This window comes from Epinephelus fuscoguttatus, linkage group LG13, assembly GCF_011397635.1.
Source record: "Epinephelus fuscoguttatus linkage group LG13, E.fuscoguttatus.final_Chr_v1".
In the NCBI taxonomy this organism is placed as follows: domain Eukaryota; kingdom Metazoa; phylum Chordata; class Actinopteri; order Perciformes; family Serranidae; genus Epinephelus; species Epinephelus fuscoguttatus.
In genome coordinates, this window is record NC_064764.1 from 6,870,955 (window position 1) to 6,883,755 (window position 12,801).

Sequence of the window (12,801 nt, forward strand, 5' to 3'; positions counted from 1 at the left end):
ATTATGTCTCCCAACTTCTTTTTTTTTTTTTTTTTAAAGGTAATTAAATTAATTGAAAGGTAATCTGGTATATATTCGAAACAAAACTAAGATGTGTAGTAGGGAAATGTCCAATCGAAGAGACAGCAAGTAAACATGCTTTGTTAATATTTATAAGTGATTAAGTGTCGAAGAATGCTGTCGATAATATGAAGTTCATTCTTGAACTTAAGAACAACAGTTGACAAAATCTCCCCTTAAGGTCCACATGGTCTTCAACAGCAGATGGAGTTGAAAGCAATCAGCTCCATTTGCTGAAAAAGATCATGTAATATGACTGAAAGGTCCACAACAGCTACAAAATGGACCCCAAGGTGAGACTTTGTTATCAGCTGCTCAGTTTTTTTTACCAAAAGTGCAGCTACGTGACGTTTTATTAACGAACAGGCCACTATTGGGATAAAACTAAAGGAATGTCAACAGACCAAATACTTGGCTTCATTCTTTGGCCAAACATTTGAGTACAATCAAGAATAACCAACTGATGACGTCTGAACCTGACACTAAGATCAAGTTCACACACTCAGACATTCACAGGTCTAAAATTAGCTCAACACAAGTGCAGGTATAAACACAATGTAATAAGCTGTTCTGCTTCAGCCAAACATACATTAATTAAAAATCACAGCAGAAATTAAAAGAAATATAACACTTAATCTTATACACCTTAAATTAGAGAAATTCCTGCGTAAGCAAAATCGAACTGAAACAACATGAATCATCCCTGTTTCTAAATCCACAGCTCTGCAGCAGCTTAAAGCTTTAGCCACAATCAAATGTACAAAGTTACATTTAGCCTGAAGAATAAAGAAGGAAGACCATTTTCTTACCTGCATATCCCTACTCAGGGCCACTGGGTAGAGTTGGGTTTCTAGTTTTGCCGGTCCGGTCGGGCTTATGAGTGTAAACTGGTTTGATTTGATGCAAACCAGGTGAGCCGGCAAATAAATTGACTGATTGATTGATTGATTGATTGATGTGTTTGTCATCATGACAAGTCCCACAAATTCAAAAAGTAGCCTACATCTGCAACCTGTGCTGAGGGCATCACAGCACTGAATCCAACTTGTGTTACATTAGTAATAAGCAATGTGACAATGTGATTAATATATATGTTTACAAGTGCAATAAAGGAGCAACGAGTGTCTAACAGGCTGTGCACAATTTACTGCCAAGCTGAGGCCGGCAACACCAAGGAGATCAAATTTTAATAGAGGTCGGAGGAGGGACAAGCGGTGCACATTGTGTTTGATCAGTTGAAAATTCATGTGTGTTTTTGGGTGACCAGATGAGCCCTGGCAGAGTTAGTCACTCAAGAAATCGAAAACTGCACCAATATGACAACATTTTGGATTTGAAACTGGCCACAAGTGAAGCGGTGCACTGTTTAGAGCTTAACTTTTGTCAGATGCCCTGTTTCTATTTACTCCTGTCTCTTGCTTTAAAAGCGCCATAATGGACGAAGAACAACTGAGTCATGAAGTTGAAATGAGGAGTTGTCTACACAATATCCCCTCATGTCCCTACGAAAACCTTAATAAGCTGTCAGCTGGCTGGAAGGAGATCGCTGGGGAGCTGACAGTTTCTAGTAAATGACCAACTCTAATAACAACCTACTTGCTGCTGGCTATATTTTATGTGATTTACAGTAAATATCACAATATAAAATGTGTTTTCTATTTTCCAAAGTACAAACCTAGGAACATAGCAAGCTGGCTACTTACCCAGTGGTTACATCTCTGGTCTGATCTGTGTGCACAGCTGACAGGGATGTTGTTTGTTTACATGATGTAACAAAAGTTGATATTTTATGGATTCAATGAGAGCTCCAGTGTTATGTGATGTGACTATGATTGGACGCTCGCTGGCTTTTGGGACACGGTGTCATTAAGTTTCACTTGGAAATGGATGCTGAGTCACATGTGACACCTAGTGTTAAATTCAGTACACCGGTTCAGTCTGGTGTCTGTCTTAATATCAAACCACTCTACCACTGGGAGCAGGAGAAAGGCCCCTGGATCATTCAAATTCAGGTCAAGTGCATTTAGTAGTAGAAAGGACAACACACCAGCATCTGTCATATGCTCTAAACTCTGAGCCCTTAAATCAGAAAAAAAAAAAATGAGGTAAGACCAGCGAATAAGACAATCTGTACGTAAGTGCTCACAACCAATTCACACCATACTCAAAAATCCTGGATGACCCTGAAGTGGTTGTCGATGGAGGGGGGTTCGTCTTCAAAGTGCAGCTTCTTACTTGGAATGGCCCCAAACTCCTCCAAGGTCTTAATGAAGTATCCGTGCTCACGGCCCACCCAGGCCCGCATTGGGTCACACACCTCGTAAGGGGTCACGTGAGCGTGAATTGACACTCCACTGGCAGCAAGTTCCTTCAACACCTGCTTGTTTGTCACCCAGGTCTCGCTGCCTCCCGGATGCCCGCCGTCCAGCCAGTACATGTCCGAGATGCATTTCACAAAGTGCGACAGCTGAGGGTCTGCGCGGGCCCCGGCCAGCTCATATACCATCTGGTTCAGCACCACGCAGCCTTTGCTGAAGCCCACCACAGTCAGTGAAAACCCTGAGGGGATGCTGTCAGCGCCTCCTTGTGGCTGAAGGGGGTTTGGTAGGTTGGCTCGCTCCATGCCGTGGCTCAGCAGGGCCCTGCCATCAGAAATGCTGATCAGACACACTAACTATAACACTTACAATACAGTCACCATGCAGTAAATACTCAATTGCTAAAGCTGATAATGCTGTGTCGAGTCTGTCAGAGGTCATTTAGCAGATATCCTCTTCAGTGTCACTCAGTCAGTTGTGGTAAGAGTCAATTTGTGACCACTGTTCCTTTTCCCAAGTGCAGCTTTTCAGTTTACCACATGAGACATAAGCAATGCAGAGGTCTTTACAACTGATGCTCCAACAATTCAGGCTGCAAATACAGTAAATAACAATTATAATCAGTAAAAGCTGAGGCAATAACTATTTCTAAGATTTTTTTTATGTCTGAAAGGTTATGGAATAAGAGACTGTAAGCTAAATAAACTTATGGTTACTATAATCAATATTACAACACACTGTACACTACCTGCCCAGCAGACAGACACAGTTAGTGACTAGCTGGTGAACATAGCGAAGCATTGAGCAGCTTAAGAGACAGAAATTTCTATCAGGAGTTGGTAAAGACTAAAATACCTGGGCTCAGCAATAAGGATGGCCCGATGTGGACAAAACTCCAGCTATGCATTGCGCAGTATGCCCCATGTTTGAGAGTAGGGTGGATTAAAGTGAATTGTTTTTCATAACGATTAAATCCAGTATTTGTTATTATTTGATAACAGCTGATAAAAAAAATTGTACATGGGGCAAGTAAAAAATGAATAAAGGACTTACTTCCATACTGTGGACACAAACATGACTGACTGAATAATAACGTTGCTATGTGTCTACTGGATTTGTAAATAAGCAACAAAGTGCTAATATGTTTTCCATTTCAACTTAAAAGGCGATAATATTTCAGTGTTGTGTTCAAAGCTTGTTTCTGCTGCCCCCAAGAGACCAAACTCAGGCTCAACATAACTGATAATGTGCAAATATTAAGGCAAGTTAAAAAAGGAATTGTAATTAAGATTGGCAAAACTCATCAAAGAAGAAAAAGTGTTTAAAAAACAAACAAAAAACAAACCTGAGGTGGCTGAATGCTCCAAAGTCAGGTGAATATGGTGAGTGCTCTGGTGCCCCGAACATGTTGCTCTCCACAAAGTTATGGTAGCAGCTGAACTTGTGGAGATACATGTGGGAGGCTCTGACCACCCACACATGTCGGTCAGGGAAACGTCGGCCCAGGATGAGGGCGACCTGCTCCAGACTCCAGGACAGCCACTGCGCTCCTTCAGGCTGCAGAGCCATCTCCTCCTGGAAATTCTGCACAAACAACACGCAGAAAAAGGTTGTTTAAAGCTGCAGTATACAACTTTCACCCCACTGGAACAGCATGAAATATATGATATATACCCATTGTCACTCTGCATCTGTTTGTGTCCAAGAGTATACAGATATGTACATCCCATAATCTGACAGTTTGCAAGTACACAGCTTTGCAAGATAAAGTTTGGACATCAACTTATCTAGCTAGGGTTTTTGAGGGGGCTTTAAATGGTTAAAAAACTTAGAGAGAAGGATAAAAAAAAGGATTTAAATAAAAATCAAAAATAAAAATCCTATAAAAGTAAAAGATGTTTCTAAAAACCATAAATGTATTTCACTGACAAATGTTGGCTTCCACCTCTGAACCAACCAAAGCATGTTCCCTCCATCCTCTCCAGCCATGTTGAGAGTCAGACTAAAAACATCACACACATCAGTCTCTCTCTGACACTCTTAATTAGTTCCATCAGCAGCATCTCCACAGTCTGCTGTCAGACTGTGACTGCATGAACCTGAGCACAATGACCTCATTCATTTTATTTACATGGAAACATCACTGTGACAGCATCCTGCGCATACGAACGTCTCTTGGCAAATACCAGCACACTGTGGGAATATTAACACATGCCTGGAAAGTTGCCTAATGAATTGCAAATGAGGACAATGAATAGATGGATTGGGCACTAGAGAAGCTTTGGTAAATGAGAGCAGTTCTTGAATTCTTGAAAGCAATTAAAAAGAAAAACAAATGGGTGACGTTTAATCTTTTTTTTTTCTTTTTTTTTTTAACACTTGATTTGTAAGTGTTCCTTCCACATACTATAAAAAGAAGCAAAAGGCCTCTGATAAGACAGTTTTGCATAATCTGGCAGCTGAGGCTACTGAATGTTTGGTACAGGCTGGATAGACACTACCTATTCTTTAAAGCAGTTTACTCAGAACCGCACACATGTTCAGAAACACTCTGCTTCTCTGCTGGTCAGCTCTGCAGATTCATCCCACGCACGCACGCACACACACGCACGCACGCACAGATGTCTCGGGGGGGAAACTAAAATGTGCCCGAGTGCTCCCATCCAGGAAAGTTTAGCTTTAAGTGCTCTACTCTTCAAAACACTTAAAAAAGCATTAACTTCCTCTGCTCTCATGGGCGCATCCAAAATAATGGCTTAAGGACAAAATACGTCCTCTTAGGACACTCTGCATTTGACTGTTTGATTTTTTTTTGTTTTGACGGGGGTTTTTTGTTTCTAATATTGGTAACATGACAGCTAAGGTCAGATAACTGGAAATGCTGACTTCAGTTTCAAGACTACTGTTTGCTACTCCATGGTTGAAAAAAAGCTTCAAAATAGTGAATGCATTAAATAAGTATTTCACGGCTAAAAATACGGTCTTTTCATAAAACTGGTCTGTCAATGCAGTAGAATGATGCAAATACTAGGGAAAGTGGCGCTATATGACCAGAGAAAACAGAGGAAAAGGGCTGTGGCATTTGCTTTTGCTCCAGAGGTACAAAACCTACAAGTACCAGAATGCACTGTGCCATTCCAGATCAATAAACGCTCCTGCTGGTGGGTGACGCAATGCAAACTTGGCCATCCTTCCACAGGACGCGATATGGCGGCCAGCTGGTAACAAATAATTTTGAATTATGGTTAAATGTTAAGATAAAATATGTTTTTGAAACCATTTGAGGTGAGACAGAATCTGTGTTCATATTTTATCAGCACTGCTTAGTTTTACAGTTTTATCAGTTATGTCTACATTTGAGAGAGAGAAGGGTGAGTCTCTCTCTAGATGAGATTCTATGCTCTTGGTAATGGTGGTGCCGTTATACGAAAATACAGAAGGACTTAAAGCAACAGCCCTATAGCCAGAAAAAATATGCTGGATGACACAATTTGGGCCGGAAATCAGGGTCCGAAATTACACCCCGCCAAGTGCCAAATGTGGGTAAATTTTCCATTTGGCGGATTCATCTCCTAGGGCTACCCGCCATGCTGACAGGTAAATGGGTAAATAGTCATGTAATAAAAAACAATGCAGAGTCTCTACCATATTTTGGTCATTTAGGGGCTGCTCTGCTGTCAGTGTCAGTTTCACAGACACACATAAACTACAGAGGTGTTTTTATGCACGTCTTAACAGTGCTGCAAGCTGATCAGCTGATCTGCTAAAATATTGCTTACCCCAGTCTGCCGCTAGCTTCCGTTAGGCTCATGTGTAGCTAAGGGTTATAAGTTGTCCCCATACTTGTGACAGTAATTAAGTAATAATGCAGAGGCTCTGTAGTCTAAACCAAGATGATAAACTCTTTATTGCCTCCCACATTGTTAACGGCAGCGCATTACGGCTTTACTCCTTCAGCTCTTGACATTGACACTGCATCACTGTTGTCACATGTCTACCAGGGAACTTATTCACATACTGAGGCTGTGGTGATGAGTTGTTTAAAATATTACTAATATATTACAATTTTTTTTTTTTTTTTGCTTTGGACTCTAAATTTGCATTCAACATAACACCTCATTAACTCAATGAAATGTACTAATACAAATGTATATGTCACACAAAAAGGCAATTTATTATTTTGGTCTGTAAAAAAATACACTTGGCCAGTGGATTTTTTCATCTACCAGTCCTCTTGGCTGGTACGTCAAAAAGTTAATTTCAGACACTGCAGGAGATGAGCAGGGAGATCTGGGTGCTAGTAGTATTTGTTGTTGTGTTTTTATTGAATCTATTTATAGAAACACACAACTTAGAAATGCAAGAAAAATACTGTCTTAGTTGCAAAATACTATAGTGACACATTAAGAACGGCATGGTAATGAAAAGAATTAAATATCTGAGCATTAACATTCATTCTTGACATTTAGCAGATAGTATAAGCTCTGCGTTAAACTGATCAAAAACCCTCATTTAGGTCACATGATGGCACCTGGGTCAGCTCCAAACACTGAACAAAGAATCGTGATTGAGGATTCCGACAACTAAGTGAGCTTTGAGCTTACAATATCCTTATGACAGACAATAAAATCAAAATAACTAAATCTATCACAGTCAATAAGCATTAAGAAGCCGCAAAATATGCAGCCGTATTAGAAATCAGTAATGTATTTGAAGAAAATGTGGCCTGTATGAGTGGCACATCTCTCCATGATGATACACCCTGTCCATGTATGTAAACCATGTATCTTTAGATTTGATATATTTTGTTATCAAAGTGATTCTGTCTGAGTTGCCAGACACACTGAAGCAATGAATTTAATATTATGGAGGATACTTGGAAGGCCTGTTATGCTGTGGCAATAAGAGCACCTGTTCCTTCTGTGTGAGTAGGTTTGATTTTAGTGTGGTTCATATTTTGACTCTACAGAAAGGCATCTTACTAGAAGGTTGTTGTTTTTTTAAATGCTACACAATCTAACCAACCAAAGCCTCAGAAACACTATGCTGCCCTATGCTACATGTGACACATGCAAATGAGAGGAGATGAAGAAAACATCTTGTAATATGCCAGGTGCAAGCTTTGATGCTAGCAGTAGCACTATGTGAGTGAGAAAGAGTGATGGTGGATGAGCTCAGAGCAGAGGAACTTAACAGTAACATTGTCAAGTGTTAATAAATGTACAATGTTTCAGTTTGTCTGTGAATAAATGCTGTAGCTCCTCAACATACAGCAAAAGTTCCCATGTCTTGTTTCCCAGCTGCTGGGTGAAGTGAAGGGGGTTAACCCCAAAGTGAGCATCAGCGTCCCCCACCATGGGCTGGAAGCTGAAGCAGTAATGGTTAACACCATATTTACGACAAGGCTTACAGTTATCTAAATAGGTTTAGAGTGATAGAGCCACAGTCAGTGTGCACTTTAGTTTGTATCATTTGTTACAGTGCTGTTACTGACTGAATATAAGTAGGATTCATATTAATTTTTTAATACTGTCAAGCTATGCAACATTATCATATCATTAGCTGCCACAAGCAGCTCTATAAGTTTCTCCGTCTGTTGGTCGGCCCTAGGAGGATGAATTTTGGCATGGAGGACGGGCGCGCGCGGGTGTGTGTGTGTGTGTGTGTGTGTGTGTGAGAAGGTGTGCGTTTGAGATAGCCCCACTCGCTCGCTCACTCACTGATCATTTTCTCACATCCCCTTTCAAAATCAGTTGTCACAGGGAGGCATCATTGATCTAGTGACACGTGTTTGTGTGTCTGTGGATACATGAGCATGTAGATGCATGCATGTACATGGTCACAGCGATTGCAAATTTGCGATTGTTGGTATGCTATTAATATTATTATTAACATAATTAATCATAAGTTTAAATGTACACCATGTACCATGAGATAATGTAGTAAAAGTAATGGGTTAATGTCACGAACATCATTATTCAGTTGCATTGCATGGTGATGCGAAATGTTACATAAATATCAAACATGAAGTTACAACACACGAGCCCACAGTGGACACCTAGTCTAAACTACTAGCGTCCTATCATGTTTCATCTTTATAAAATATTTCATATCTTTTGGACAACACATTTAATATTGATTATTTTACTATAACATAGTATGAAACATAACACATCTAATGCAGTGATTTTAAGTAAAAGTATTTAAAGATTTAATTATAACATGCAGGAATGTTGGTATTGCACACATGTGACTAAGACTATTAAAAGTAAGAGAGATATTGTAGTGCTCCTGCTCCAGTCTTGAAGGGCGTCTTTAATTTTAACAAACCACCAGATGTCACTGCACTTGCTGAGTTTGGCTGTACTGACCTATTACTGTTAGACAGTTTCAATTCCTGGTGTTCTGTAAATGATGTTGTGTATGTTTTCCTCTTTATTTTATTTAAAAAGCTATTTTGAAACACTGAGCATGTTTGTATTTCACAGCTGCCTGTGTCATGATACATCACGACAGTAGGCGGTGTCTTATTACCGTGTGTTATTGTCATTTATTTTGTCATTCCTACCCATAAACTCTTTGCACAGAGGAATTCTGGGAATTGTAGTCTGGTCATTTTCCTGCTCAGATTACCATGTTCGGTTTTGTCATGTAACGTAGTGCTTCTTACACAAAGCTGATCCAACTCACAGCTAAAGGTGGCATAAATACAGCAGGTGCACCATCTCCCTGCAGCGTGGTCTCCAATTATGGTCCTCTCTTCTATGCGGTATCATAGCTGTACCTGTGTGCAATATACTCTGCTTGACATGCTTTCACTTGGCACTGGAAAGTGCTTCTTTAATATAAGATTTAAGACTTACTCCTGAGCACTAGAGAGTCTCCCCCATACAGTATAAATAAACCTAACTTGATATCAATGCAACTAAAAGCAGCCAAGTGCGACAGGGTCAAATATCGGCCTTCATCTCTTAAAAACCTCTCTCAGACTTACTGTTTTCAATCTCCTGTATGATTTTTGAGCTGCAGATTTTTCTTACGTTGTGACAATTAACAATAATTTGTGCAAAATTAACTACACACTACTAATCTCAATGCAACCAAGCCTAAATCTCTTTCCCTGTGTATTAATAACATGCAGGTGATTCTTTGGGTTTAGTGAGTTGTTTTTATAAAGCAGTAAATCAAAGAAGGAGGAGTCTGCTGGTGACCTTTCCTCACACCCATGTGATGTCACATGCTGCAAACTTTTTTTACATCTGCAAAATAAATGATCATTACCTTGTAAATGTCACAGGGGGTTTAGCTTTCATATACATGAGCCAGGTGGCTGAACATTCAAGAAATACAGCTACAGTGACAAAAATTGTGTAGGGCCTTTGAGAGAGAGTTGAGGTTTTTTAAAGTGGAGTTGTATGGGGTACTTATCCACAGATAGTATATTACATACAGTAGATGTCAGTTGGAGAAGCAGGCTGGAGTGTTGACATGGAAGCTAATAATCTACTGCTGTGGAGCGGTCAGCAACAAAATGTATTTAAGCCACCTAAAAAAAATCAGTATCAGGATAGTGTACACTGTATTCACTGTATTCTTTCATTGCTTTACCTTAATATCAGTGAGTGATTTTCACAAAGTGAAGCCATCATATCAAACTCTTTAAAGCCAGACTCCACTGAGAAAAGCAGTGATTTTGGTATTTAAAGGGTTGATTCACATTCACCAGAGTCACACACAAGCTAGTGATGGAAGCAGCAGCTCCCATGTTTAGCAAGCTTAAATGACCATTTCTCTCAATGGAGTCTGGTGCTTTTGGCAAGAGCATAGATGGGGAACTGAGACCGTTAACAACTTCCTTATCGGAACAGGCTGTTTTATGGAAAAGTAAAGTGGTGAAAATGTTCTCAGTATGTTCTACACTTAATCTGATATTGATTCTTTGGAGGTGTGACTTCTTAAGGTGAGGGAAAAATAATTCTAGTTGCTGACCCCGATCCACAGCAATGCATTGGTTAGCCTCCTTGTCAGACTCCAGCCTGCTTCTCCAAACTGGGAGCATGCCGACTGACATCTACAGTATGTAATACACTAACTATAGATAAATAGCTACCCCATACAACCCCCCTCAGCAAAGAGACACAAAAAGGGGTATTTGTAACGTGACTTTGAAAAGTACCAGTGTGATTTAGCTAACTCAGACTGCTGAAGCCTAACACCAGCTTCAGCTGAACTTCAGAAGTTTTTTTATGTTTTACTTCATTTTCTAAAATATGTTTTGTAGCGGACCCCCATCCACAGCAATACATTGTCAGACTCCAGCCTGCTTCTCCAAACTGGGAGCATGCCGATTGACATCAACGGTATGTAATACACTGACTATAGATAAATAGCTACGCCATATAACTCCACTTCAAAAACTCTGAACTATTCCTTTAAATTGCTTGAAAACTGCATGCACAAACTCAAAAAAGGAAAATATTAATCACCATAAAATGACACAATACATAATTTGAAACACATTTCTCAGGAGGCCAGTATGTATTTATTAGAGTGAGTCTTTGTAAAGTCTGGTCAAGGATTAAAAAGTTTAGTGGGTGTGATCCACACCTTTCCAAATCACCTGTGTAAAACATTAGCTGCTTTTACACATTGTCAGGTGGTCAGAGGGGTCACGACCGTAACACTTATCTGACTTCATCGAGCTACTACCTCCTTGTACTGTGTGACTTTGAGCCCCCGCACAGGTTTCATTTACCTATCTGTGTTTACTGTGGGTGTCACCAAATGGAAATATTATAACCTCGTCTCAGTAATAACTTTAACTAATGAAAATCATTCAGTTCAGTTCAGTTAGGCCAGTCGTCATCCTTTTGTTGGAAATCTGAGATCAATAGACCCCACAAGCCGCATGTCATCATACCCTCAATCACACTCACCTGAATATCTCCGTGAAAGAACACAACATGCCTGTTGCTGCTCTTCTCCTTTGGTTCTGTAGCAGTGTTACCGTCTGTATCAGGCCGGAGGAGCAGCAGGTCGTTAACTCGGTTCAGGTCGTATCCTGGCACCGCGAGCAGCTTCTGGAGCCTGTGTCGCGGGCAGCCTGAGTGTGCATCCCGGCTGGCCGATGCGTGCAGCCCCCGGGATTCAGAGGATGTCTTTGCTGCCACAGAGGTCATCGTTCTGGCCACAGATATCAAAGTGATGCCCACCGCAACTGCTCGAGCGGCTAGCATTGACTCTAAAATAAGAAAATGATTTGGCGTTTTCCTTCTCTACGCACTTAGTCCATGTTCCTGCTGCTGCTGTCAGCTAGCTAACTAACGATAGCTGTCTCTGTTAGCATCTTTATCTTAAGCTAACGTCAAAACAAACAGTCTATGTGTGGCTAGAGCCCAAATACTTACAGTTGCGCCCTCTGCTATATTCGTCGCCTGTCTCACATTGTAGCAGTTAAACGATAAACTCACACATGTATTTAATTTTGACAGTTATGGGTGTTTTTGTCCACGAAGAGGCGCTGTTTGTCAAAGCTCACCTACCACCCTTAGCTGCTAGCAAGCCACTAGCACTTCTGCGCATGTCTGTTTTTCTGACTCCAGAGATACGTCAGAGTGGAAAGTGGTGAGATGATGCACTCCTATCTACTTCCGTTTTTAACGAGTCCGTAACTACCCCGGACTGTACAGTGAGTCGAGGGCTGAAGTTAAAGACATATAGATGAAATGTAAGAGAGAAATAAATTCAGAAGGGACTACATTGTCGGATGAATATGAAAAAACGTAAACATAAATATTGCAGACATTACAGACAAACAAATGCAGGACATCAAATCAACAGATAAAATTATTTATTAAGGGACTATTCATTGTTTATGAGGGGGTAGGAGGTAGTGCAAAAAGGGTAGGCATGGTGAATATTTTTTTAAGTAGTGAGGAGGGACTTAAGTTTTTTATTTTGAAGGACATACAACTTTAACAGGCAGATTTCAAAAGCATTTTTTATATGATGATGATGATGATGATGATGATGATATTGTTTAAAAGGAGAATTAGCATTTTGCTTAAGAAAGTCGCCTTGTTTTGGTGATAACTCAGCCCCCGTGCTGTTTGCTCATTGCACTGGCTCCAATACCTTAATTTAGCATGAAAATCGAGGGAAGGTCATGAATTCTTCCCCGATCACTGAAGGAGGCTTAAAGAGGGTCAAGATTAAAAAATAAATAAATAAACAAATAAATAAATAAATAAAACACACCCCAATCCACCCCTCTCCCTTATTTATGTATTCATTCATTCATTTATTGAGTATTTCACAAATAGCATATATAACATTTTGGCCTATGCGTAACACCATTAACACAACCATTAAACACCATAGGCTGATATGCCTCCTTGCTCTCATGCACAAAAGAGGATACGTC

At 40.2% G+C, this 12,801-nt stretch overlaps 1 protein-coding gene across 2 annotated transcripts; it reads right to left on the bottom strand.

The window, feature by feature from the left end:
- Nucleotides 1-15: 15 nt before the first annotated feature.
- On the bottom strand, nt 16-11,921 carry lg13h2orf69 (linkage group 13 C2orf69 homolog). 2 transcript variants are annotated; one of them, XM_049593457.1, is made up of 4 exons: nt 11,786-11,917; nt 11,315-11,619; nt 3,724-3,962; nt 16-2,702 (listed from the first exon to the last, which is right to left on the bottom strand). In XM_049593457.1, the coding sequence occupies exons 2-4, from the start codon at nt 11,612-11,614 to the stop codon at nt 2,225-2,227; spliced, it is 1,017 nt and encodes a 338-aa protein (XP_049449414.1). In that variant the 5' UTR covers nt 11,615-11,619; nt 11,786-11,917; the 3' UTR covers nt 16-2,224. The 2 variants fall into 2 exon arrangements, with proteins under 2 accessions (XP_049449414.1, XP_049449413.1); XM_049593456.1 differs by having other exon boundaries at nt 11,315-11,921.
- Nucleotides 11,922-12,801: the final 880 nt, after the last annotated feature.

Bases quoted from the DNA above. Each gene is read 5' to 3' on its own strand.
- lg13h2orf69 (XM_049593456.1), bottom strand. From the start codon at position 11,614: ATGCTAGCCGCTCGAGCAGTTGCGGTGGGCATCACTTTGATATCTGTG. The intron at 3,963-11,314 runs GTGAGTGTGATT...TTGTTTGTGCAG, and splicing joins TCTTTCACGGAGATATTCAG to AATTTCCAGGAGGAGATGGC. The intron at 2,703-3,723 runs GTTTGTTTTTTG...TTCTGATGGCAG, and splicing joins GGAGCATTCAGCCACCTCAG to GGCCCTGCTGAGCCACGGCA.